The following is a 26,849-nucleotide window of genomic DNA, read 5'->3' on the forward strand; positions in this document are numbered from 1 at the left end:
AAAGGATCGCAGCCGGGACTGGGGGGGGAGCGGGCAGCTGCTCGTTCGGGTACCGACCTGTCCCTCATAGGCAGCCACACTGGCGGTGTTGATGATCACGCCCCTTTGACCATCCGCATCGGGCTCGTTCTTTCCCATCTCACCCGCCGCCAGCCGGATCACGTTAAAGGTCCCCGCGATGTTCACCTGGGAGGGATCGGGAAGAATCCGAAAATGAAACGGCTTGACTGGCCCATCGAGTTTTTCTCTACATCACCTACCTCTTCTAATCTCCCTCCCCGTACCCTTCAATGACCCACCCAGTCTAATCCCACACTCCCCGCACCCTTTAATATCCCACCCAGTCTAATCCCACTCTCCCCCTCACCCTTTAATATCCCACCCAGTCTAATCCCACACTCCCCGTACCCTTCAATAACCCACCCAGTCTAATCCCACACTCCCCGCACCCTTTAATATCCCACCCAGTCTAATCCCACACTCCCCGCACCCTTTAATATCCCACCCAGTCTAATCCCACTCTCCCCCTCACTCCCCGCACCCTTTAATATCGCACCCAGTCTAATCCCACTCTCCCCCTCACTCCCTGTACCCTTTAATATCCCACCCAGTCTAATCCCACTCTCCCCCTCACTCCCTGTACCCTTTAATATCCCACCCAGTCTAATCCCACTCTCCCCCTCACTCCCTGTACCCTTTAATATCCCACCCAGTCTAATCCCACTCTCCCCTCGCTCCCCGCACCCTTTAATATCGCACCCAGTCTAATCCCACTCTCCCCCTCACTCCCCGTACGCTTTAATATCCCACCCAGTCTAATCCCACTCTCCCCCTCACTCCCCGCACCCTTTAATATCCCACCCAGTCTAATCCCACTCTCCCACGCACTCCCCGTACCCTTTAATATCCCACCCAGTCTAATCCCACTCTCCCCCACTCCCCGTACCCTTTAATATCCCACCCAGTCTAATCCCACTCTCCCCCTCACTCCCCGCACCCTTTAATATCCCACCCAGTCTAATCCCACTCTCCCCCTCACTCCCCGCACCCTTTAATATCCCACCCAGTCTAATCCCACTCTCCCCCTCACTCCCCGTACCCTTTAATATCCCACCCAGTCTAATCCCACTCTCCCCCTCACTCCCCGCACCCTTTAATATCCCACCCAGTCTAATCCCACTCTCCCCCTCACTCCCAGTACCCTTTAATATCCCACCCAGTCTAATCCCACTCTCCCCCTCACTCCCAGTACCCTTTAATATCGCACCCAGTCTAATCCCACTCTCCCCCTCACTCCCCGCACCCTTTAATATCCCACCCAGTCTAATCCCACTCTCCCCTCACTCCCCGCACCCTTTAATATCCCACCCAGTCTAATCCCACTCTCCCCCTCACTCCCCGCACCCTTCAATATCCCACCCAGTCTAATCCCACTCTCCCCCTCACTCCCCGTACCCTTTAATATCCCACCCAGTCTAATCCCACTCTCCCCTCACTCCCCGCACCCTTTAATATCCCACCCAGTCTAATCCCACTCTCCCCTCACTCCCCGCACCCTTTAATATCCCACCCAGTCTAATCCCACTCTCCCCTCACTCCCCGCACCCTTTAATATCCCACCGTCTAATCCCACTCTCCCCCTCACTCCCCACACCCTTTAATATCCCACCCAGTCTAATCCCACTCTCCCCCTCACTCCCCGCACCCTTTAATATCCCACCCAGTCTAATCCCACTCTCCCCTCACTCCCCGCACCCTTTAATATCCCACCCAGTCTAATCCCACTCTCCCCCTCACTCCCCGCACCCTTTAATATCCCACCCAGTCTAATCCCACGCTCCCCCTCACTCCCCGTACCCTTTAATATCCCACCCAGTCTAATCCCACTCTCCCCCTCACTCCCCGCACCCTTTAATATCCCACCCAGTCTAATCCCACTCCCCCTCACTCCCCGCACCCTTTAATATCCCACCCAGTCTAATCCCACTCTCCCCCTCACTCCCCGTACCCTTTAATATCCCACCCAGTCTAATCCCACTCTCCCCCTCACTCCCCATACCCTTTAATATCCCACCCAGTCTAATCCCACTCTCCCCCTCACTCCCCGTACCCTTTAATATCCCACCCAGTCTAATCCCACTCTCCCCCTCACTCCCCGTACCCTTTAATATCCCACCCAGTCTAATCCCACTCTCCCCCTCACTCCCTGCACCCTTTAATATCCCACCCAGTCTAATCCCACACTCCCCCCTCACTCACCGCACCCTTTAATATCCCACCCAGTCTAATCCCACTCTCCCCCTCACTCCCCGCACCCTTTAATATTCACCAGTCTAATCCCACTCTCCCCCTCACTCCCCGTACCCTTTAATCCAGTCCAACTCCCCTCTCCTCACTCACCGCACCTCCCTTAATATCCCACCCAGTCTAATCCCCACTCTCCCCCTCACTCCCCGCATAATCCACCCAGTCTAATCCCTTCACTCGCACTAAACAGTCTAATCCCACTCTCCCCCTCACCGCACCCTTTAATATCCCACCAGCTAGCTAATCCCACTCTCCCCCTCACTCACCGCACCCTTTAATATCCCACCCAGTCTAATCCCACTCTCCCCCTCACTCCCCGCACCCTTTAATATCCCACCCAGTCTAATCCCACCCTCCCCCTCACTCCCCGCACCCTTTAATATCCCACCCAGTCTAATCCCACCCTCCCCCTCGCTCCCCGCACCCTTTAATATCCCACCCAGTCTAATCCCACTCTCACCCTCACTCCCCGTACCCTTTAATATCCCACCCAGTCTAATCCCACTCTCCCCCCTCAGTTAAAGAGGGCTTTAAACTAACTCGTGGGGGGGAGGTTCCCAGAGAGCAAATAATACAAATGACAACAGAGAAGGTCATAGACTTAGGTAGCAGTGGGGAAATTAAAAACCAGAGCGTGTCAGGAAGGGGTAGAAGGTGTGGAGTAAAAGGTAAAGTAATAAAAAGGGCAATAGCAGGAACTAAGTGTCACAAAACATATTTGAAAGTTCTCTATCTGAATGCACGTAGCATTCGTAACAAAATAGACGAGTTAAAGGCACAAATAGCTACATATGGGTATGATCTTGTGGCCATTACAGAAACATGGCTGCAGGGTGACAATGCCTGGGAATTAAACATACCAGGTTATTTAACAATCAGGAAGGACAGGCAGGAAGGAAGGGGAGGTGGGCTGGCTATGTTAATAAAGGAAGGAATCACTGTAATACAGAGAAATGATATTGGGTCAAAGGATCAGGATAATGAAACAGTTTGGGTGGAGATAAGGAATAATAAGGGGAAAAAAGCACTAGTGGGTGTAGTATATAGGCCTCCGAACAGTCGCAACTCGGTTGGACGGAGTATCAATCAGGAAATAGTTGAGGCTTGTAATAAGGGAACATCTATAATTATGGGGGATTTTAACTATCATATAAATTGGACGAATCAAATTGGGCAGGGCTGCCTTGAGGATGAGTTCATTGAGTGTATTAGGGATGGGTTTCTTGAGCAGTATGTAACTGAACCAACCAGGGGGCAAGCAACCTTAGATCTGGTCCTGTGTAACGAGACAGGATTAATTAAAAATGTCCTAGTAAAGGATCCCCTTGGAATGAGTGACCATAACATGGTTGAATTCCATATTCAGTTAGAGGGTGAGGAGGCTGTATCTCAAACAAGCGTGCTAAGCTTGAATAAAGGAGACTATGAAGGTATGAGAGCGGAATTGAGTAAAGTGGATTGGGAAAATAGGTTAAAGGATAAGACGATACATGATCAGTGGTGTACATTTAAGGAGTTATTTTACAAATTCCAAAAAAAGTATATTCCACTGAGAAAAAAAGGGTGTAAAAGAAAAGACAGCCATCCGTGGCTAAGTAAAGAAATTAAGGATAGTATTCGACTAAAAACAAGGGCATATAAGGTAGCCAAATCTAGTGGGAGGATAGAGGATTGGGAAAACTTTAAAAGACAGCAAAAAATAACAAAAAGATTGATTAAGAAAGGGAAGATACATTATGAAAGTAAATTAGCAAAAAATATAAAGACAGATAATAAGAGTTTTTATAGTTATATAAAAAGAAAAAGGGTGGCTAAAGTAAATGTTGGTCCCTTAGAGGATGAGACCGGGAAATTAATGGTGGGAAATATGGAGATGGCAAAAACACTGAATGAATATTTTGTATCAGTCTTTACAGTGGAGGACACCAAGAATATCCCAACACTTGACAAGCAGGGGGCTATAGGGGGGGAGGAGCTAAATACGATCAAAATCACTAAGGAAGTAGTACTTGGTAAAATAATGGGACTCAAGGCGGATAAATCACCTGGACCTGATGGCTTACATCCCAGGGTTTTGAGGGAAGTGGCTGTAGGGATTGTGGATGCATTGGTAATAATCTTCCAAAACTCCCTGGACTCAGCAAAGGTCCCGGCAGACTGGAAAACTGCTAATGTAACACCCTTATTTAAAAAGGGCAGTAGACAGAAGGCTGGAAACTATAGACCGGTTAGCCTAACATCTGTGGTAGGTAAAATTTTGGAGTCCATTATTAAGGAGACAGTAACAGGACATTTGGATAATCATAATTTAATAAGACAAAGTCAGCATGGTTTTATGAAGGGGAAGTCATGTTTGACAAATTTGCTGGAGTTCTTTGAGGAAGTAACATATAGGGTGGATAAAGGTGAACCAGTGGACGTAGTGTATTTAGACTTCCAAAAGGCATTTGACAAGGTGCCACACAAAAGATTATTGCTTAAGATAAAAAATCACGGGATTGGGGGTAATATTCTGGCATGGATAGAGGATTGGCTATCTAACAGAAGGCAGAGAGTTGGGATAAATGGTTCATATTCAGACTGGCAATCAGTAACCAGTGGTGTTCCGCAGGGGTCAGTGCTGGGTCCCCAACTCTTTACAATCTATATTAACGATTTGGAGGAGGGGACCGAGTGTAACACGTCAAAGTTTGCAGATGATACTAAGATGGGAGGGAAAGTAGTGAGTGAGGAGGACATAAAAAACCTGCAAGGGGACATAGACAGGCTAAGTAAGTGGGCAGAGATTTGGCAGATGGAATACAATACTGGAAAGTGTGAGGTTATGCACTTTGGCAGGAAAAATCGTAGAGCAAGTTATTATCTTAATGGCAAGAAACTTGAAAGTACTGAAGTACAAAGGGATCTGGGGGTCCTGGTGCACGAAACTCAAAAGGTTAGTATGCAGGTGCAGCAAGTGATTAAGAAGGCCAATGGAATGTTGGCTTTCATTGCTAGGGGGATAGAATATAAAAATAGGGAGGTATTGCTTCAGTTGTACAAGGTATTGGTGAGACCGCACCTGGAATACTGCATACAGTTTTGGTGTCCATACTTAAGAAAGGACATACTTGCTCTCGAGTCAGTACAAAGAAGGTTCACTCGATTAATCCCGGGGATGAGGGGATGGACATATGAGGAGAGGTTGAGTAGATTGGGACTCTACTCATTGGAGTTCAGAAGAATGAGAGGCGATCTTATTGAAACATATAAGATTATGAAGGGGTTGGATCGGGTGGATGCAGGGAGGATGTTCCAGATGATGGGTGAAACTAGAACTAGGGGGCATAGTCTTAGAATAAGGGGCTGCTCTTTCAAAACTGAGATGAGGAGGAACTACTTCACTCAGAGGGTGGTAGGTCCATGGAATATGCTGCCCCAAAAAGCTGTCGAAGCTACATCATTAAATAAATTTAAAACAGAAATAGACACTTTCCTAGTAGAAAAGGGAATTAAGGGTTACGGGGAGCGGGCAGGAATTTGGACATGAGTCTAGGTTCGGATAGGTCACGGCCCTGTGGGTAGCGGAGCGGGCCCAGGGGCCGTGTAGCCTGATCCTGCTCCTGTTTTCGTGTGTCTAATGCTGTTAGATTCAGGAGATAGTCCTGTCATAGTGGATTGGCGGTTAGGATCAGATCAGCCATGATCTTATTGAATGGCGGAGCAGGCTCGAGGGGCCAATTGGCCTACTCCTGCTCCTATTTCTTATGTTCTTACTCCCCGCACCCTTTAATATCCCACCCAGTCTAATCCCACTCTCCCCCTCACTCCCCGCACCCTTTAATATCCCACCCAGTCTAATCCCACTCTCCCCCTCACTACCCGTACCCTTTAATATCCCACCCAGTCTAATCCCACTCTCCCCCTCACCCTTTAATATCCCACCCAGTCTAATCCCACTCTCCCCCTCACTCCCCGTACCCTTTAATATCCCACCCAGTCTAATCCCACTCTCCCCCTCACTCCCCGTACCCTTTAATATCCCACCCAGTCTAATCCCACTCTCCCCCTCACTCCCCGTACCCTTTAATATCCCACCCAGTCTAATCCCACTCTCCCCCTCACTCCCCGCCCCCTTTAATATCCCACCCAGTCTAATCCCACTCTCCCCCACTCCCCGTACCCTTTAATATCCCACCCAGTCTAATCCCACTCTCCCCCTCACTCCCCGCACCCTTTAATATCCCACCCAGTCTAATCCCACTCTCCCCCTCACTCCCCGCACCCTTTAATATCCCACCCAGTCTAATCCCACTCTCCCCCTCACTCCCCGCACCCTTTAATATCCCACCCAGTCTAATCCCACTCTCCCCCTCACTCCCCGCACCCTTTAATATCCCACCCAGTCTAATCCCACTCTCCCCCTCACTCCCCGTACCCTTTAATATCCCACTCTCCCCCTCACTCCTCGTACCCTTTAATATCCCACCCAGTCTAATCCCACTCTCCCCCTCACTCCCCGTACCCTTTAATATCCCACCCAGTCTAATCCCACTCTCCCCCTCACTCCCCGTACCCTTTAATATCCCACCCAGTCTAATCCCACTCTCCCCCTCACTCCCCGCACCCTTTAATATCCCACCCAGTCTAATCCCACTCTCCCCCTCACTCCCCGCACCCTTTAATATCCCACCCAGTCTAATCCCACTCTCCCCTCACTCCCCGCACCCTTTAATATCCCACCGTCTAATCCCACTCTCCCCCTCACTCCCCGCACCCTTTAATATCCCACCCAGTCTAATCCCACTCTCCCCCTCACTCCCCGTACCCTTTAATATCCCACCCAGTCTAATCCCACTCTCCCCCTCACTCCCCGCACCCTTTAATATCCCACCCAGTCTAATCCCACTCTCCCCCTCACTCCCCGCACCCTTTAATATCCCACCCAGTCTAATCCCACTCTCCCCCTCACTCCCCGTACCCTTTAATATCCCACTCTCCCCCTCACTCCTCGTACCCTTTAATATCCCACCCAGTCTAATCCCACTCTCCCCCTCACTCCCCGTACCCTTTAATATCCCACCCAGTCTAATCCCACTCTCCCCCTCACTCCCCGTACCCTTTAATATCCCACCCAGTCTAATCCCACTCTCCCCCCTCACTCCCCGTACCCTTTAATATCCCACCCAGTCTAATCCCACTCTCCCCCTCACTCCCCACACCCTTTAATATCCCACCCAGTCTAATCCCACTCTCCCCCTCACTCCCCGCACCCTTTAATATCCCACCCAGTCTAATCCCACTCTGCCCCTCACTCCCCGCACCCTTTAATATCCCACCCAGTCTAATCCCACCCTCCCCCTCACTCCCCGCACCCTTTAATATCCCACCCAGTCTAATCCCACCCTCCCCCTCGCTCCCCGCACCCTTTAATATCCCACCCAGTCTAATCCCACTCTCACCCTCACTCCCCGTACCCTTTAATATCCCACCCAGTCTAATCCCACTCTCCCCCCTCAGTTAAAGAGGGCTTTAAACTAACTCGTGGGGGGGAGGTTCCCAGAGAGCAAATAATACAAATGACAACAGAGAAGGTCATAGACTTAGGTAGCAGTGGGGAAATTAAAAACCAGAGCGTGTCAGGAAGGGGTAGAAGGTGTGGAGTAAAAGGTAAAGTAATAAAAAGGGCAATAGCAGGAACTAAGTGTCACAAAACATATTTGAAAGTTCTCTATCTGAATGCACGTAGCATTCGTAACAAAATAGACGAGTTAAAGGCACAAATAGCTACATATGGGTATGATCTTGTGGCCATTACAGAAACATGGCTGCAGGGTGACAATGCCTGGGAATTAAACATACCAGGTTATTTAACAATCAGGAAGGACAGGCAGGAAGGAAGGGGAGGTGGGCTGGCTATGTTAATAAAGGAAGGAATCACTGTAATACAGAGAAATGATATTGGGTCAAAGGATCAGGATAATGAAACAGTTTGGGTGGAGATAAGGAATAATAAGGGGAAAAAAGCACTAGTGGGTGTAGTATATAGGCCTCCGAACAGTCGCAACTCGGTTGGACGGAGTATCAATCAGGAAATAGTTGAGGCTTGTAATAAGGGAACATCTATAATTATGGGGGATTTTAACTATCATATAAATTGGACGAATCAAATTGGGCAGGGCTGCCTTGAGGATGAGTTCATTGAGTGTATTAGGGATGGGTTTCTTGAGCAGTATGTAACTGAACCAACCAGGGGGCAAGCAACCTTAGATCTGGTCCTGTGTAACGAGACAGGATTAATTAAAAATGTCCTAGTAAAGGATCCCCTTGGAATGAGTGACCATAACATGGTTGAATTCCATATTCAGTTAGAGGGTGAGGAGGCTGTATCTCAAACAAGCGTGCTAAGCTTGAATAAAGGAGACTATGAAGGTATGAGAGCGGAATTGAGTAAAGTGGATTGGGAAAATAGGTTAAAGGATAAGACGATACATGATCAGTGGTGTACATTTAAGGAGTTATTTTACAAATTCCAAAAAAAGTATATTCCACTGAGAAAAAAAGGGTGTAAAAGAAAAGACAGCCATCCGTGGCTAAGTAAAGAAATTAAGGATAGTATTCGACTAAAAACAAGGGCATATAAGGTAGCCAAATCTAGTGGGAGGATAGAGGATTGGGAAAACTTTAAAAGACAGCAAAAAATAACAAAAAGATTGATTAAGAAAGGGAAGATACATTATGAAAGTAAATTAGCAAAAAATATAAAGACAGATAATAAGAGTTTTTATAGTTATATAAAAAGAAAAAGGGTGGCTAAAGTAAATGTTGGTCCCTTAGAGGATGAGACCGGGAAATTAATGGTGGGAAATATGGAGATGGCAAAAACACTGAATGAATATTTTGTATCAGTCTTTACAGTGGAGGACACCAAGAATATCCCAACACTTGACAAGCAGGGGGCTATAGGGGGGGAGGAGCTAAATACGATCAAAATCACTAAGGAAGTAGTACTTGGTAAAATAATGGGACTCAAGGCGGATAAATCACCTGGACCTGATGGCTTACATCCCAGGGTTTTGAGGGAAGTGGCTGTAGGGATTGTGGATGCATTGGTAATAATCTTCCAAAACTCCCTGGACTCAGCAAAGGTCCCGGCAGACTGGAAAACTGCTAATGTAACACCCTTATTTAAAAAGGGCAGTAGACAGAAGGCTGGAAACTATAGACCGGTTAGCCTAACATCTGTGGTAGGTAAAATTTTGGAGTCCATTATTAAGGAGACAGTAACAGGACATTTGGATAATCATAATTTAATAAGACAAAGTCAGCATGGTTTTATGAAGGGGAAGTCATGTTTGACAAATTTGCTGGAGTTCTTTGAGGAAGTAACATATAGGGTGGATAAAGGTGAACCAGTGGACGTAGTGTATTTAGACTTCCAAAAGGCATTTGACAAGGTGCCACACAAAAGATTATTGCTTAAGATAAAAAATCACGGGATTGGGGGTAATATTCTGGCATGGATAGAGGATTGGCTATCTAACAGAAGGCAGAGAGTTGGGATAAATGGTTCATATTCAGACTGGCAATCAGTAACCAGTGGTGTTCCGCAGGGGTCAGTGCTGGGTCCCCAACTCTTTACAATCTATATTAACGATTTGGAGGAGGGGACCGAGTGTAACACGTCAAAGTTTGCAGATGATACTAAGATGGGAGGGAAAGTAGTGAGTGAGGAGGACATAAAAAACCTGCAAGGGGACATAGACAGGCTAAGTAAGTGGGCAGAGATTTGGCAGATGGAATACAATACTGGAAAGTGTGAGGTTATGCACTTTGGCAGGAAAAATCGTAGAGCAAGTTATTATCTTAATGGCAAGAAACTTGAAAGTACTGAAGTACAAAGGGATCTGGGGGTCCTGGTGCACGAAACTCAAAAGGTTAGTATGCAGGTGCAGCAAGTGATTAAGAAGGCCAATGGAATGTTGGCTTTCATTGCTAGGGGGATAGAATATAAAAATAGGGAGGTATTGCTTCAGTTGTACAAGGTATTGGTGAGACCGCACCTGGAATACTGCATACAGTTTTGGTGTCCATACTTAAGAAAGGACATACTTGCTCTCGAGTCAGTACAAAGAAGGTTCACTCGATTAATCCCGGGGATGAGGGGATGGACATATGAGGAGAGGTTGAGTAGATTGGGACTCTACTCATTGGAGTTCAGAAGAATGAGAGGCGATCTTATTGAAACATATAAGATTATGAAGGGGTTGGATCGGGTGGATGCAGGGAGGATGTTCCAGATGATGGGTGAAACTAGAACTAGGGGGCATAGTCTTAGAATAAGGGGCTGCTCTTTCAAAACTGAGATGAGGAGGAACTACTTCACTCAGAGGGTGGTAGGTCCATGGAATATGCTGCCCCAAAAAGCTGTCGAAGCTACATCATTAAATAAATTTAAAACAGAAATAGACACTTTCCTAGTAGAAAAGGGAATTAAGGGTTACGGGGAGCGGGCAGGAATTTGGACATGAGTCTAGGTTCGGATAGGTCACGGCCCTGTGGGTAGCGGAGCGGGCCCAGGGGCCGTGTAGCCTGATCCTGCTCCTGTTTTCGTGTGTCTAATGCTGTTAGATTCAGGAGATAGTCCTGTCATAGTGGATTGGCGGTTAGGATCAGATCAGCCATGATCTTATTGAATGGCGGAGCAGGCTCGAGGGGCCAATTGGCCTACTCCTGCTCCTATTTCTTATGTTCTTACTCCCCGCACCCTTTAATATCCCACCCAGTCTAATCCCACTCTCCCCCTCACTCCCCGCACCCTTTAATATCCCACCCAGTCTAATCCCACTCTCCCCCTCACTACCCGTACCCTTTAATATCCCACCCAGTCTAATCCCACTCTCCCCCTCACCCTTTAATATCCCACCCAGTCTAATCCCACTCTCCCCCTCACTCCCCGTACCCTTTAATATCCCACCCAGTCTAATCCCACTCTCCCCCTCACTCCCCGTACCCTTTAATATCCCACCCAGTCTAATCCCACTCTCCCCCTCACTCCCCGTACCCTTTAATATCCCACCCAGTCTAATCCCACTCTCCCCCTCACTGCCCGCCCCCTTTAATATCCCACCCAGTCTAATCCCACTCTCCCCCACTCCCCGTACCCTTTAATATCCCACCCAGTCTAATCCCACTCTCCCCCTCACTCCCCGCACCCTTTAATATCCCACCCAGTCTAATCCCACTCTCCCCCTCACTCCCCGCACCCTTTAATATCCCACCCAGTCTAATCCCACTCTCCCCCTCACTCCCCGCACCCTTTAATATCCCACCCAGTCTAATCCCACTCTCCCCCTCACTCCCCGCACCCTTTAATATCCCACCCAGTCTAATCCCACTCTCCCCCTCACTCCCCGTACCCTTTAATATCCCACTCTCCCCCTCACTCCTCGTACCCTTTAATATCCCACCCAGTCTAATCCCACTCTCCCCCTCACTCCCCGTACCCTTTAATATCCCACCCAGTCTAATCCCACTCTCCCCCTCACTCCCCGTACCCTTTAATATCCCACCCAGTCTAATCCCACTCTCCCCCTCACTCCCCGTACCCTTTAATATCCCACCCAGTCTAATCCCACTCTCCCCCTCACTCCCCGTACCCTTTAATATCCCACCCAGTCTAATCCCACTCTCCCCCCTCACTCCCCACACCCTTTAATATCCCACCCAGTCTAATCCCACTCTCCCCCTCACTCCGCACACCCTTTAATATCCCACCCAGTCTAATCCCACTCTGCCCCTCACTCCCCGCACCCTTTAATATCCCACCCAGTCTAATCCCACCCTCCCCCTCACTCCCCGCACCCTTTAATATCCCACCCAGTCTAATCCCACCCTCCCCCTCGCTCCCCGCACCCTTTAATATCCCACCCAGTCTAATCCCACTCTCACCCTCACTCCCCGTACCCTTTAATATCCCACCCAGTCTAATCCCACTCTCCCCCCTCAGTTAAAGAGGGCTTTAAACTAACTCGTGGGGGGGAGGTTCCCAGAGAGCAAATAATACAAATGACAACAGAGAAGGTCATAGACTTAGGTAGCAGTGGGGAAATTAAAAACCAGAGCGTGTCAGGAAGGGGTAGAAGGTGTGGAGTAAAAGGTAAAGTAATAAAAAGGGCAATAGCAGGAACTAAGTGTCACAAAACATATTTGAAAGTTCTCTATCTGAATGCACGTAGCATTCGTAACAAAATAGACGAGTTAAAGGCACAAATAGCTACATATGGGTATGATCTTGTGGCCATTACAGAAACATGGCTGCAGGGTGACAATGCCTGGGAATTAAACATACCAGGTTATTTAACAATCAGGAAGGACAGGCAGGAAGGAAGGGGAGGTGGGCTGGCTATGTTAATAAAGGAAGGAATCACTGTAATACAGAGAAATGATATTGGGTCAAAGGATCAGGATAATGAAACAGTTTGGGTGGAGATAAGGAATAATAAGGGGAAAAAAACACTAGTGGGTGTAGTATATAGGCCTCCGAACAGTTGCAACTCGGTTGGACGGAGTATCAATCAGGAAATAGTTGAGGCTTGTAATAAGGGAACATCTATAATTATGGGGGATTTTAACTATCATATAAATTGGACGAATCAAATTGGGCAGGGCTGCCTTGAGGATGAGTTCATTGAGTGTATTAGGGATGGGTTTCTTGAGCAGTATGTAACTGAACCAACCAGGGGGCAAGCAACCTTAGATCTGGTCCTGTGTAACGAGACAGGATTAATTAAAAATGTCCTAGTAAAGGATCCCCTTGGAATGAGTGACCATAACATGGTTGAATTCCATATTCAGTTAGAGGGTGAGGAGGCTGTATCTCAAACAAGCGTGCTAAGCTTGAATAAAGGAGACTATGAAGGTATGAGAGCGGAATTGAGTAAAGTGGATTGGGAAAATAGGTTAAAGGATAAGACGATACATGATCAGTGGTGTACATTTAAGGAGTTATTTTACAAATTGCAAAAAAAGTATATTCCACTGAGAAAAAAAGGGTGTAAAAGAAAAGACAGCCATCCGTGGCTAAGTAAAGAAATTAAGGATAGTATTCGACTAAAAACAAGGGCATATAAGGTAGCCAAATCTAGTGGGAGGATAGAGGATTGGGAAAACTTTAAAAGACAGCAAAAAATAACAAAAAGATTGATTAAGAAAGGGAAGATACATTATGAAAGTAAATTAGCAAAAAATATAAAGACAGATAATAAGAGTTTTTATAGTTATATAAAAAGAAAAAGGGTGGCTAAAGTAAATGTTGGTCCCTTAGAGGATGAGACCGGGAAATTAATGGTGGGAAATATGGAGATGGCAAAAACACTGAATGAATATTTTGTATCAGTCTTTACAGTGGAGGACACCAAGAATATCCCAACACTTGACAAGCAGGGGGCTATAGGGGGGGAGGAGCTAAATACGATCAAAATCACTAAGGAAGTAGTACTTGGTAAAATAATGGGACTCAAGGCGGATAAATCACCTGGACCTGATGGCTTACATCCCAGGGTTTTGAGGGAAGTGGCTGTAGGGATTGTGGATGCATTGGTAATAATCTTCCAAAACTCCCTGGACTCAGCAAAGGTCCCGGCAGACTGGAAAACTGCTAATGTAACACCCTTATTTAAAAAGGGCAGTAGACAGAAGGCTGGAAACTATAGACCGGTTAGCCTAACATCTGTGGTAGGTAAAATTTTGGAGTCCATTATTAAGGAGACAGTAACAGGACATTTGGATAATCATAATTTAATAAGACAAAGTCAGCATGGTTTTATGAAGGGGAAGTCATGTTTGACAAATTTGCTGGAGTTCTTTGAGGAAGTAACATATAGGGTGGATAAAGGTGAACCAGTGGACGTAGTGTATTTAGACTTCCAAAAGGCATTTGACAAGGTGCCACACAAAAGATTATTGCTTAAGATAAAAAATCACGGGATTGGGGGTAATATTCTGGCATGGATAGAGGATTGGCTATCTAACAGAAGGCAGAGAGTTGGGATAAATGGTTCATATTCAGACTGGCAATCAGTAACCAGTGGTGTTCCGCAGGGGTCAGTGCTGGGTCCCCAACTCTTTACAATCTATATTAACGATTTGGAGGAGGGGACCGAGTGTAACACGTCAAAGTTTGCAGATGATACTAAGATGGGAGGGAAAGTAGTGAGTGAGGAGGACATAAAAAACCTGCAAGGGGACATAGACAGGCTAAGTAAGTGGGCAGAGATTTGGCAGATGGAATACAATACTGGAAAGTGTGAGGTTATGCACTTTGGCAGGAAAAATCGTAGAGCAAGTTATTATCTTAATGGCAAGAAACTTGAAAGTACTGAAGTACAAAGGGATCTGGGGGTCCTGGTGCACGAAACTCAAAAGGTTAGTATGCAGGTGCAGCAAGTGATTAAGAAGGCCAATGGAATGTTGGCTTTCATTGCTAGGGGGATAGAATATAAAAATAGGGAGGTATTGCTTCAGTTGTACAAGGTATTGGTGAGACCGCACCTGGAATACTGCATACAGTTTTGGTGTCCATACTTAAGAAAGGACATACTTGCTCTCGAGTCAGTACAAAGAAGGTTCACTCGATTAATCCCGGGGATGAGGGGATGGACATATGAGGAGAGGTTGAGTAGATTGGGACTCTACTCATTGGAGTTCAGAAGAATGAGAGGCGATCTTATTGAAACATATAAGATTATGAAGGGGTTGGATCGGGTGGATGCAGGGAGGATGTTCCAGATGATGGGTGAAACTAGAACTAGGGGGCATAGTCTTAGAATAAGGGGCTGCTCTTTCAAAACTGAGATGAGGAGGAACTACTTCACTCAGAGGGTGGTAGGTCCATGGAATATGCTGCCCCAAAAAGCTGTCGAAGCTACATCATTAAATAAATTTAAAACAGAAATAGACACTTTCCTAGTAGAAAAGGGAATTAAGGGTTACGGGGAGCGGGCAGGAATTTGGACATGAGTCTAGGTTCGGATAGGTCACGGCCCTGTGGGTAGCGGAGCGGGCCCAGGGGCCGTGTAGCCTGATCCTGCTCCTGTTTTCGTGTGTCTAATGCTGTTAGATTCAGGAGATAGTCCTGTCATAGTGGATTGGCGGTTAGGATCAGATCAGCCATGATCTTATTGAATGGCGGAGCAGGCTCGAGGGGCCAATTGGCCTACTCCTGCTCCTATTTCTTATGTTCTTATGTTCTTACTCCCCGCACCCTTTAATATCCCACCCAGTCTAATCCCACTCTCCCCCTCACTCCCCGCACCCTTTAATATCCCACCCAGTCTAATCCCACTCTCCCCCTCACTCCCCGTACCCTTTAATATCCCACCCAGTCTAATCCCACTCTCCCCCTCACTGTCCACACCCTTTAATATCCCACCCAGTCTAATCCCACTCTCCCCCTCACTCCCCGTACCCTTTAATATCCCACCCAGTCTAATCCCACTCTCCCCCTCACTCCCCGTACCCTTTAATATCCCACCCAGTCTAATCCCACTCTCCCCCTCACTCCCCGTACCCTTTAATATCCCACCCAGTCTAATCCCACTCTCCCCCTCACTCCCCACACCCTTTAATATCCCACCCAGTCTAATCCCACTCTCCCCCTCACTCCCCGTACCCTTTAATATCCCACCCAGTCTAATCCCACTCTCCCCCTCACTCCCCATACCCTTTAATATCCCACCCAGTCTAATCCCACTCTCCCCCTCACTCCCCATACCCTTTAATATCCCACCCAGTCTAATCCCACTCTCCCCCTCACTTCCCATACCCTTTAATATCCCACCCAGTCTAATCCCACTCTCCCCCTCACTCCCCGTACCCTTTAATATCCCACCCAGTCTAATCCCACTCTCCCCCTCACTCCCCGTACCCTTTAATATCCCACCCAGTCTAATCCCACTCTCCCCCTCACTCCCCGCACCCTTTAATATCCCACCCAGTCTAATCCCACTCTCCCCCTCACTCCCCGTACCCTTTAATATCCCACCCAGTCTAATCCCACTCTCCTGATCAGTCAGTTCTTACGGTGATCACTCTCTGGAAGTCCTCGAGACTGTGCGCGATATCCTTCTTGAAATTGTAGGTTTTCACCGCCACCGCGATCCCTGCGCAGTTCACCGCGATGTCCAGGCGCCCGAACTTCTCCCTCGCTAGGGCCACAGCGCTCATGACATCCGACTCCGAGGTGACCTGAGAGGGAGACAAGCAGGAGAGTGAGGCCGAGAAGCTTGGTCCATCGCTAAACCCAGTGCCCGTAACTCTTTGGGCGTTTTAACCCCTCACATTCTCGTGTCAGCTGTGGCTCAGTGGTCAGCACCCTCGCCTGAGTCAGAAGGTTGTGGGTTCAAGTCTAGGCCGACACTACCAGTGCAGTACTGAGGGAGCGCCGCACTGTCAGAGGGGCAGTACTGAGGGTGTGCCGCACTGTCGGAGGGGCGGTACTGAGGGAGCGCCGCACTGTCGGAGGGGCGGTACTGAGGGAGCGCCGCACTGTCGGAGGGGCGGTACTGAGGGAGCGCCGCACTGTCAGAGGGGCGGTACTGAGGGAAGGCCGCACTGTGGGAGGAGCGGTACTGAGGGAGCGCCGCACTGTCGGAGGGGCAGTACTGAGGGAGCGCCGCACTGTTGGAGGGGCAGTACTGAGGGAGCGCCGCACCGTCAGAGGGTCGGTACTGAGGGAGCGCCGTACTGTCGGAGGGGCAGTACTGAGGGAGCGCCGCACTGTCGGAGGGGCAGTACTGAGGGAGCGCCGCACTGTCGGAGGGGCGGTACTGAGGGAGCGCCGCACTGTCGGAGGGGCGGTACTGAGGGAGCGCCGCACTGTCGGAGGGGCAGTACTGAGGGAGCGTAACACTGTCGGAGGGGCGGTACTGAGGGAGCGCCGCACTGTCGGAGGGGCAGTACTGAGGGAGCGCCGCACTGTCGGAGGGGCGGTACTGAGGGAGCGCCGCACTGTCGGAGGAGTGGTACATGTATGTTAGCAATGGCCCCAGTAGGCACTGTCGGAGGGGCAGTACATGGCCCCAGGAGGCATCTCTATGCAACACTGTTTCACGTCCTTCAGAACTGAGAATGAACATTCACTTTACACGAGCAGTGTCTTTGCACCCTGCGTCCGTCCACCTCTGCCCTCTGCCGTCAATCATTACTGGTCAATAGTTCCTGTGTAACAGGCTCGAGGGGCTGAACGGCCTCCTCCTGTTCCTAATGTAACAGGCTCGAGGGGCTGAATGGCCTCCTTCTGTTCCCGTGTAACAGGCTCGAGGGGCTGAATGGCCTCCTCCTGTTCCTGTGTAACAGGCTCGAGGGGCTGAACGGCCTCCTCCTGTTCCTAATGTAACAGGCTCGAGGGGCTGAACGGCCTCCTCCTGTTCCTAATGTAACAGGCTCGAGGGGCTGAACGGCCTCCTCCTGTTCCTAATGTAACAGGCTCGAGGGGCTGAACGGCCTCCTCCTGTTCCTGTGTAACAGGCTCGAGGGGCTGAACGGCCTCCTCCTGTTCCTAATGTAACAGGCTCGAGGGGCTGAACGGCCTCCTCCTGTTCCTAATGCAAGAGGCTCGAGGGGGCTGAATGGCCTCCTTCTGTTCCCGTGTAACAGGCTCGAGGGGCTGAATGGCCTCCTCCTGTTCCTGTGTAACAGGCTCGAGGGGCTGAACGGCCTCCTCCTGTTCCTAATGTAACAGGCTCGAGGGGCTGAACGGCCTCCTCCTGTTCCTAATGTAACAGGCTCGAGGAGCTGAACGGCCTCCTCCTGTTCCTAATGTAACAGGCTCGAGGGGCTGAATGGCCTCCTCCTGTTCCTAATGTAACAGGCTCGAGGGGCTGAACGGCATCCTCCTGTTCCTAATGGAGCAGGCTCGAGGGGCTGAACGGCCTCCTCCTGTTCCTAATGTAACAGGCTCGAGGGGCTGAAGGGCCTCCTCCTGTTCCTAATGTAACAGGCTCGAGGGGCTGAACGGCCTCCTCCTATTCCTAATGTAACAGGCTCGAGGGGCTGAAAGGCCTACTCCTGTTCCTAATGTAACAGGCTCGAGGGGCTGAATGGCCTCCTCCTGTTCCTAATGTAACAGGCTCGAGGGGCTGAATGGCCTCCTCCTGTTCCTAATGTAACAGGCTCGAGGGGCTGAATGGCCTCCTCCTGTTCCTAATGTAACAGGCTCGAGGGGCTGAACGGCCTCCTCCTGTTCCCGTGTGCTGCTTGTACTCCGGTAGTAATGATCTGCCCCCGATTCCTGCGGAGTGACCCTCCCCCCCCGCCCCTCGGTGTCCTTACATTCGCAGGTGCAAAGGCGCACCTCTCGCCCAGAGCCTTGGCCACGCTAGCCCCGTCGGAGGTAGGCAGGTCCAGGATCACGGCGCTGGCTCCTAGCTGCACCAGTCGCTCGGCGGTGGCACGGCCCAGCCCCGAGGCACCGCCAGTCACCAGGCCCACCAAACCCTGCCGGAGGGAAGGGGGGGAGGGGAAGAAACAAAAACATCAAAGCACTGAGAATAAGGACAGTCGATATTCACGTTTCATTCACAATACTGCACCGTGGGGGCCGTACCGGGATAATCGACCGGGGTGGGGGTTTAGAAGAATGAGAGGGGATCGCATTGAAACATATAAAATTCTGACAGGGCTAGACAGACTGGGAGGGTGTTTCCCCTGGCTGGGGGGTCTAGACCGAGGGATCAGTCTCAGGATACGGGGTAGGACATTTAGGACTGAGATGAGGAGAAATGTCTTCACTCAGAGGGTGGTGAACCTGTGGAATTCTCTACCACAGAAGGCTGTGGAGGCCAAGTCACTGAATATATTTAAGGAGGAGATAGCTTTCTAGACACAAAAGGCATCAAGGGGTATGGGGAGAGAGCGGGAATATGGTATTGAGATAGATGATCAGCCATGATCATATTGAATGGCGGAGCAGGCTCGAATGGCCGACTCCTGCTCCAATTTTTCTATGTTTCTGTGTTTTGGGGTGATCGACCGACGACGGGAGCAGGGGCCATACCGGGCTGATCGACCAGGGGGACCATACCGGGCGGATCGACCAGGGGGGCCATACCGGGCTGATCGACCGGCGGGGGGGGGGGGTGGTGCCATACTGGGACAATCTACCAGGGGGGCCATACTGGGGCGATCGACCGGCGAGGGCAGCGGGGGCCATCGACCGGGTCCGATCGACCAGGGGGACCATCGACCGGTAGGGGTGGGGGTGGTTGAACCGTACCAATGCCGTGGGCCGAGAAGGGGAGGGGGGGATTGGACCGTACCAATGCCATGGACCAAGGGGATTGGACCGTACCAATGCCTAGACCGAGGGGGGTGGGGGGATTGGACCGTACCAATGCCTCGGACCGGGTGGGGGGGGGGGGGGGATTGGACCGTACCAATGCCTCAGACCGAGGGGGGGGGGGGGAATTGGACGGTACCAATGCCTCAGACCGAGGGGGGAGGAATTGGACCGTACCAATGCCTCAGACCGAGGGGGGAGGGGTGCATTGGACCGTACCAATGCCGCGGACTGAGGAGGGGGGGGGGGATTGCCAGGTTTAAAGTGACTGAGTTGGGCGGGGGGAACAAAGAAGTAACTTCCAGCTGAAAATAAGGATTTTTTTTCCCTCTATAACCTTCCCAGAGTGAATGACCTTCGTCTTTGACCTCTGACCGTGGCCCTCTGTTGGCCCTCCCCCCAGGGGTGGGAGTTTAGGGGTTTTTGGGGTATTTTTAGGGGTTTTTCTCCCCCAATGTCCCCGGACTTCTCTCCTCACCGACACCGACCGCACAGCCGCCATCTCCCGCTGCCCTCAGCGCTGCCCCGCTCCCGGCCAATCACAGCGCGCCCTTCAGAACTCCGGCCAATCACAGCGCGCTCCCGCGCCCCCGACCTTGGCCAATCACAGCGCGGCCCCGGGACTCCGGCCAATCACAGCGCTGCCCCGCTCCCGCCCAATCACAGCGCGGCCCCGCGCCCCCCGGCCTCGGCCAATCAGACTTCCCTCACCGCCCCTTCGATTTCAGCTAATCGTGCGGCAACTGAATCCGACCAATCGCGGCGACCCCAGCCATCCGCCTTCAGCCAATGGCAAACCTACCCAGACCCAGCCAATGGCGGCGCGGCTCTCAGGCCGGACCAATTGTCCCGCACCTGCTGCCTGCTGACCAATCACAGTGCGCCAATCAGCAGGCCGGCCACCACTGCACCAATCAGAGCGGCGCCCACGACACCAGTTGGGGAGGGGGAGAAACTCTTAAAGGGGAGGGGGGAAACGGATTTATTTTGTCGGCCTGGAAAAAATAAAAAATGAGGGAATAATGGAATTTTTTGCTGAAATTGGGGAGGGGAGGGGAAAATAGCCCAGGGTCAGTGCAACCAGGGAGCATTATCGGGACATCGCCCCCCAATCACCAGCCCACACCTTCGAGCAGTGAAGGCTAAGAGGAGATTGAATGGAGGCGTTTGAAATTGCGAAGGGTTTGGATAAAGTAGGGGGTTTAATCCCAATAGAGTAGGGGATTTAATCCCGATAGAGTAGGGGATTTAATCCCGATAGAGTAGGGGATTTAATCCCGATAGAGTAGGGGGTAATTCCCGATAGAGTAGGGGTTCTTATTTTTCCTCCCTGTTTATTACATAGGGATTACACAGGATATACGGCACAAAAACAGGCACTTCGGCCCAGCCAGTCCATGCCGGTGTTTATGCTCCACTCGCGCCTCCTCCCGTCTTTCCTCATCTAACTCTATCAGCGTAACCCTCTATTCCCTTCTCCCTCATACGCTTGTCCAGCCTCCCCTTAAATGCATCTGTGCTATTCGCCTCAACCACTCCCTGTGGTAGCGAGTTCCGCATTCTCGCCCTAGAATCACAGAATGGTTACGGCACAGAAGGAGGCCATTCGGCCTGTCGAGCCCATGCCAGCTCAGAATTGGACACAAAGTGCGGTGCCCAGAATTGGACACAATACTCCAGTTGAGGCCAAACTAGTGTTTTATAAAGGTTCATCATAACTTCCTTGTTCTTGGGGGTCAAGTCTCTGGAGTTGGGCTCGAACCCACAACTTGGCGACTAATGGTAGAACGTTCCTCTCTCAATCAGAAGGTTGTGGGTTTAAGTCCCACTCCAGAGACATGAGCACAAAAATCTAGGCTGCCACTCCAGTGCGGTACTGAGGGAGCGCTGCACTGTCGGAGGGGCAGTACTGAGGGAGCACCGCACTGTCGGAGGGGCGGTACTGAGGGAGGGCCGCACTGTCGGAGGGGCGGTACTGAGGGAGCGCCGCACTGTCGGAGGGGCTGTACTGAGGGAGCGCCGCACTGTCGGAGGGGCGGTACTGAGGGAGGGCCGCACTGTCGGAGGGGCTGTACTGAGGGAGCGCCGCACTGTCGGAGGGGCAGTACTGAGGGAGGGCTGCACTGTCGGAGGGGCGGTACTGAGGGAGCGCCGCACTGTCGGAGGGGCAGTACTGAGGGAGCGCCGCACTGTCGGAGGGGCGGTACTGAGGGAGCGCCGCACTGTTGGAGCGGCAGTACTGAAGGAAGGCCGCACTGTCGGAGGGGCAGTACTGAGGGAGCGCCGCATTGTCGGAGGGGCCATCTTTCGAATGAGTCACTGACCACACTTCAAAAAGCGCTTGATTGATTGTAAAGCACGTCCTGAGGTTGTGAAAGGCGCTGTAGTTTCAGTTATATCATTGGGAATGCGTACCTGGTGCAGAATAAGCCATGTCCGATATGGAAGTGTAATAGCAGCTCCTTGATGGCAGGGGACAGCGACACACCACAGCTCACAGTGCCTGGCTGTGCTGGTGGTGTGAATTCAACACCATCTGATCCAACCGTGGCCAGTCTAATCCAGGCAAGGTTCTCCGATGCCCTCATTTTTCTCTAATATTAACCGAACCCCCCGACCCACATATGAGGGTGCCGATCCACTGCTACTTATCCAAGTGACCAAGCATCACGCTGGACGGTGACACTCAGCGGGCTATTCGACTATGGGAGAGGCATCCATTAGTAAGAAAAAAAGACAAGACTCCCATTTCTCCAGCGTCTTTCACCGCCTCAGGGTCGTCCCAAGGTGCCTCACAGCCAATGAACTACTTTTTCTTGAAGTGTGGTCACTGTTGTAATGTGGGAAACGCGGCAGCCTATTTGCGCACAGCAAGCTCCCACAAACTGCGATGTGATAAATGACCAGCTCATGTGTGCATGGAGGTCGGAAGCGGGTGGGTGGACTGGAGCTCAGTGGCCCAGTGGGTCTCACTCTCGCCTCTGAGTCAGAAGGTTGTGGGTTCAAGTCCCACTCCAGGGACTTGAGCACAAAATCTAGGCTGACACGCCCAGTGCAGTACAGAGGGAGCGCTGCACTGTCGGAGGGGCGGTACTGAGAGAGCGCCGCACTGTCGGAGGGTCAGTACTGAGGGAGCGCCGCACTGTCGGAGGTGCGGTACTGAGGGAGCACCGCACTGTCGGAGGGGCGGTACTGAAGGAGCGCCGCACTGTCGGAGGGGCGGTACTGAAGGAGCGCCACACTGTCGGAGGGGCGGTACTGAGGGAGCGCCGCACTGTCGGAGGGGCAGTACTGAGGGAACGCTGCACTGTGGGAGGGGCAGTACTGAGGGAGCGCCGCACTGTCGGAGGGGCAGTACTGAGGGAGCGCCGCACTGTCGGAGGGGCGGTACTGAGGGAGCACCGCACTGTCGGAGGGGCGGTACTGAGAGAGCGCCGCACTGTCGGAGGGTCAGTACTGAGGGAGCGCCGCACTGTCGGAGGTGTGGTACTGAGGGAGCACCGCACTCTCGGAGGGGCGGTACTGAAGGAGCGCCGCACTGTCGGAGGGACGGTACTGAAGGAGCGCCGCACTGTCGGAGGGGCGGTACTGAGGGAGCGCCGCACTGTCGGAGGGGCAGCACTGAGGGAGCGCCGCACTGTCGGAGGGGCGGTACTGAAGGAGCGCCGCACTGTCGGAGGGGCGGTACTGAGGGAGCGCCGCACTGTCGGAGGGGCGGTACTGAGGGAGCGCCGCACTGTCGGAGGGGCGGTACTGAAGGAGCGCCGCACTGTCGGAGGGGCGGTACTGAGGGAGCGCCGCACTGTCGGAGGGGCAGTACTGAGGGAACGCTGCACTGTGGGAGGGGCAGTACTGAGGGAGCGCTGCACTGTCGGAGGGGCAGTACTGAGGGAGCGCCGCACTGTCGGAGGGGCAGTACTGAGGGAACGCTGCACTGTCGGAGGGGCGGTACTGAAGGAGCGCCGCACTGTCGGAGGGGCAGTACTGAGGGAGCGCCGCACTGTCGGAGGGGCGGTACTGAGGGAGCGCCGCACTGTCGGAGGGGCAGTACTGAGGGAACGCTGCACTGTGGGAGGGGCAGTACTGAGGGAGCGCCGCACTGTCGGAGGGGCGGTACTGAGGGAGCGCCGCACTGCCGGAGGAGCAGTACTGAGGGAACGCTGCACTGTGGGAGGGGCAGTACTGAGGGAGCGCTGCACTGTCGGAGGGGCAGTACTGAGGGAGCGCCGCACTGTCGGAGGGGTGGTACTGAGGGAGCGCCGCACTGTCGGAGGGGCGGTACTGAGAGAGCACCGCGCTGTCGGAGGGGCGGTACTGAAGGAGCGCCGCACTGTCGGAGGGGCGGTACTGAAGGAGCGCCGCACTGTCGGAGGGGCGGTACTGAGGGAGCGCCGCACTGTCGGAGGGGCAGTACTGAGGGAGCGCCGCACTGTCGGAGGGGCAGTACTGAGGGAGCACCGCACTGTCGGAGGTGGCGTCTTTCGGAAGAGACGTCAAACCGAGGCCCCGTCTGCCCTCTCGGGTGGATGTAAACGATCCCACGGCCACTCTCGGAAGAAGAGCAGAACTGAGAGAAAAGGCAGGAAATGAAACAGATTAAAAGGCCAGTTTGGAGGCTGGGAAATGGGGGAGGGGATGAAAGAACAAAAGGGAAGGTCAGCGAGAGGTGAGGAGACATTGAGAGATATTCAAGGTGAGACGAGATGGTAATAGGACAGGTAAAGAAACAAACAACGGCTCTAGATGAAGTGTGAAATGCGCTGGCAGAGTGAGAGATAGCTGCCATGTGGGAGAGAGAGGGAAAAACGGAAAAGGCACAAACCAAAAATGTGGATAAAAAATATATAAAAATATGACAGGGGCCGAGGTTATGATCTGAAATTGTTGAACTCGATATTGAGTCCGGAAGGCTGTAAAGTGCCTAATCGGAAGATGAGGTGCTGTTCCTCGGCGTTGAGGCTGCCCGGCCGCGAGGCGCTAGGGCCAGGCTGCCAAGGTTTTGATGCCGCCAGGGAGCTCGCCATTGACTGTCAGTCACCTGCTCCCTGTCTCTCTCGATCCATTCCAGCACTTTGGTTATGCATTCATTTGTCAAGCTTCCAAACCTTGCCTGTGGTTACATTTCCAGGATCAGATTACTGTGGCCTCACCTCCAGGTCGCCCCACGCTTGCACGGGCTGGATTGATCCCGGGGATGAGAGGGCTGTCCTATGAATCCTAGAATTGGTAGAATCATAGAACGGTTACGGCACAGGAGGAGGCCATTCGGCCCGTCGAGCCCGTGCTGGCTCTCTGCAAGAGCACTTCAGCTAGTCCCACTCCCCCGCCCTTTCCCCGTAGCCCTGTGAATTTCTTTTTCCTTCGGGTACTTATCCAATTCCCTTTTGAAAGCCACGATTGAGTCTGCCTCCACCACCCCTTCAGTCAGTGCATTCCAGATCCTAACCACTCGCTGCGTAAAAAAGTGTTTCCTCATGTCGCCTTTGGTTCTTCTGCCAATCACCTTAAATCTGTCCTCTGGATCTCGACCCTTCCGCCAATGGGAACAGTTTCTCTCTATCTACTCTGTCCAGCCACCTCATGATTTTGAACACCTCGATCAAATCTCCTCTCAACCTTCTCTGCTCCAAGGAGAACAACCCCAGCTTCTCCAGTCTCCCCACATCACTGAAGTCCCTCATCCCTGGTACCATTCTGGTCAATCTCCCCTTAACCTTCTCTGCTCTAAGGAGAACAACCCCAGCTTCTCCAGTCTCTCCACATCACTGAAGTCCCTCATCCCTGGTACCATTCTGGTCAATCTCCCCTTAACCTTCTCTGCTCTAAGGAGAACAATCCCAGCTTCTCCAGTCTCTCCACATCACTGAAGTCCCTCATCCCTGGTACCATTCTGGTCAATCTCCCCTTAACCTTCTCTGCTCTAAGGAGAACAACCCCAGCTTCTCCAGTCTCTCCACATCACTGAAGTCCCTCATCCCCGGTACCATTCTGGTCAATCTCCCCTTAACCTTCTCTGCTCTAAGGAGAACAACCCCAGCTTCTCCAGTCTCTCCACATCACTGAAGTCCCTCATCCCTGGGACCATTCTGGTCAATCTCCCCTTAACCTTCTCTGCTCTAAGGAGAACAACCCCAGCTTCTCCAGTCTCTCCACATAACTGAAGTCCCTCATCCCTGGAACCATTCTGGTCAATCTCCCCTTAACCTTCTCTGCTCTAAGGAGAACAACCCCAGCTTCTCCAGTCTCTCCACGTAACTGAAGTCCCTCATCCCTGGTACCATTCTGGTCAATCTCCCCTTAACCTTCTCTGCTCCAAGGAGAACAATCCCAGTTTCTCCAGTCTCTCCACATCACTGAAGTCCCTCATCCCTGGTACCATTCTGGTCAATCTCCCCTTAACCTTCTCTGCTCTAAGGAGAACAATCCCAGCTTCTCCAGTCTCTCCACATCACTGAAGTCCCTCATCCCTGGGACCATTCTTGTAAATCTTTTCTGCACCCTCTCTAAGGCCTTCACATCCTTCCTAAAGTGCGGTGCCCAGAATTGGACACAATACTCCAGTTGGGGTCGAACCAGTGTTTTATAAAGGTTCATCATAACTTCCTTGCTTTAGTACTCTATGCCTCTATTTATGAGGCCCAGGATCCCATGTGCTTTTTTAAACTGTTTTCTCAACCTGCCCTGCCACCTTCAACGATTTGTGTACATATACCCCCAGGTCTCTCTGTTCATGCACCCCCTTTAGGATCGTACCCTTTAGTTTATATTGTCTCTCCACATTCTTTCTACCAAAATGTATCACTTCACACTTCTCTGCGTTAAATTTCATCTGTCACGTGTCCGCCCATTTCACCAGCCTCTCTATGTCTTCCTGAAGTCTGTCACTCTCCTCCTCACTGTTCACTATACTTCCAAGTTTTGTGTCATCTGCAAATTTTGAAACTGTGCCCTGTACACCCACATCCAAGTCATTAATATATATCAAGAAAAGCAGTGGTCCTAGAACCGACCCCTGGGGAACACCACTGTGTACCTTCCGCCAGTCCGAAAAACAACCATTCACCACTACTCTCTCTTTCCTGTCACTTAGCCAATTCCGTATCCATGCTGCCACTGTCCCCTTTATTCCATGGGCTTCAACTTTGCTGGTAAGCCTATTATGTGGCGTATTATCAAACGCCTTTTGGAAATCCATGTACACCACGTCAACCACATTGCCCTCATC

General features: G+C 51.4%; 2 protein-coding genes across 2 annotated transcripts in view; both read right to left on the reverse strand.

The window, feature by feature from the left end:
• LOC147086669 (3-hydroxyacyl-CoA dehydrogenase type-2-like) overlaps positions 1-20,207 on the reverse strand; it is a 50,078-nt gene extending 29,871 nt beyond the window's left edge. Inside the window, exons 1-4 of the mRNA XM_085978295.1 lie at positions 20,103-20,207; positions 18,619-18,783; positions 16,369-16,533; positions 20-186 (exon numbers count right to left, since the gene is read on the reverse strand). Of these exons, the coding sequence (XP_085834421.1) occupies positions 20-186; positions 16,369-16,533; positions 18,619-18,783; positions 20,103-20,126 (521 nt within the window). The 5' untranslated portion in view covers positions 20,127-20,207. The remainder of the gene's footprint in view (positions 1-19; positions 187-16,368; positions 16,534-18,618; positions 18,784-20,102) is intronic.
• The window catches only part of LOC147086661 (uncharacterized), a 730,919-nt gene that overhangs the window by 572,990 nt on the left and 131,080 nt on the right, over positions 1-26,849 (reverse strand). The gene's annotated exons all lie outside the window — the stretch shown is intronic.

Source organism: Somniosus microcephalus, unplaced genomic scaffold, assembly GCF_052327205.1.
Source record: "Somniosus microcephalus isolate GS21.2 unplaced genomic scaffold, FLI_Smic_1.0 unresolved_chr7, whole genome shotgun sequence".
Lineage (NCBI taxonomy): Eukaryota > Metazoa > Chordata > Chondrichthyes > Squaliformes > Somniosidae > Somniosus > Somniosus microcephalus.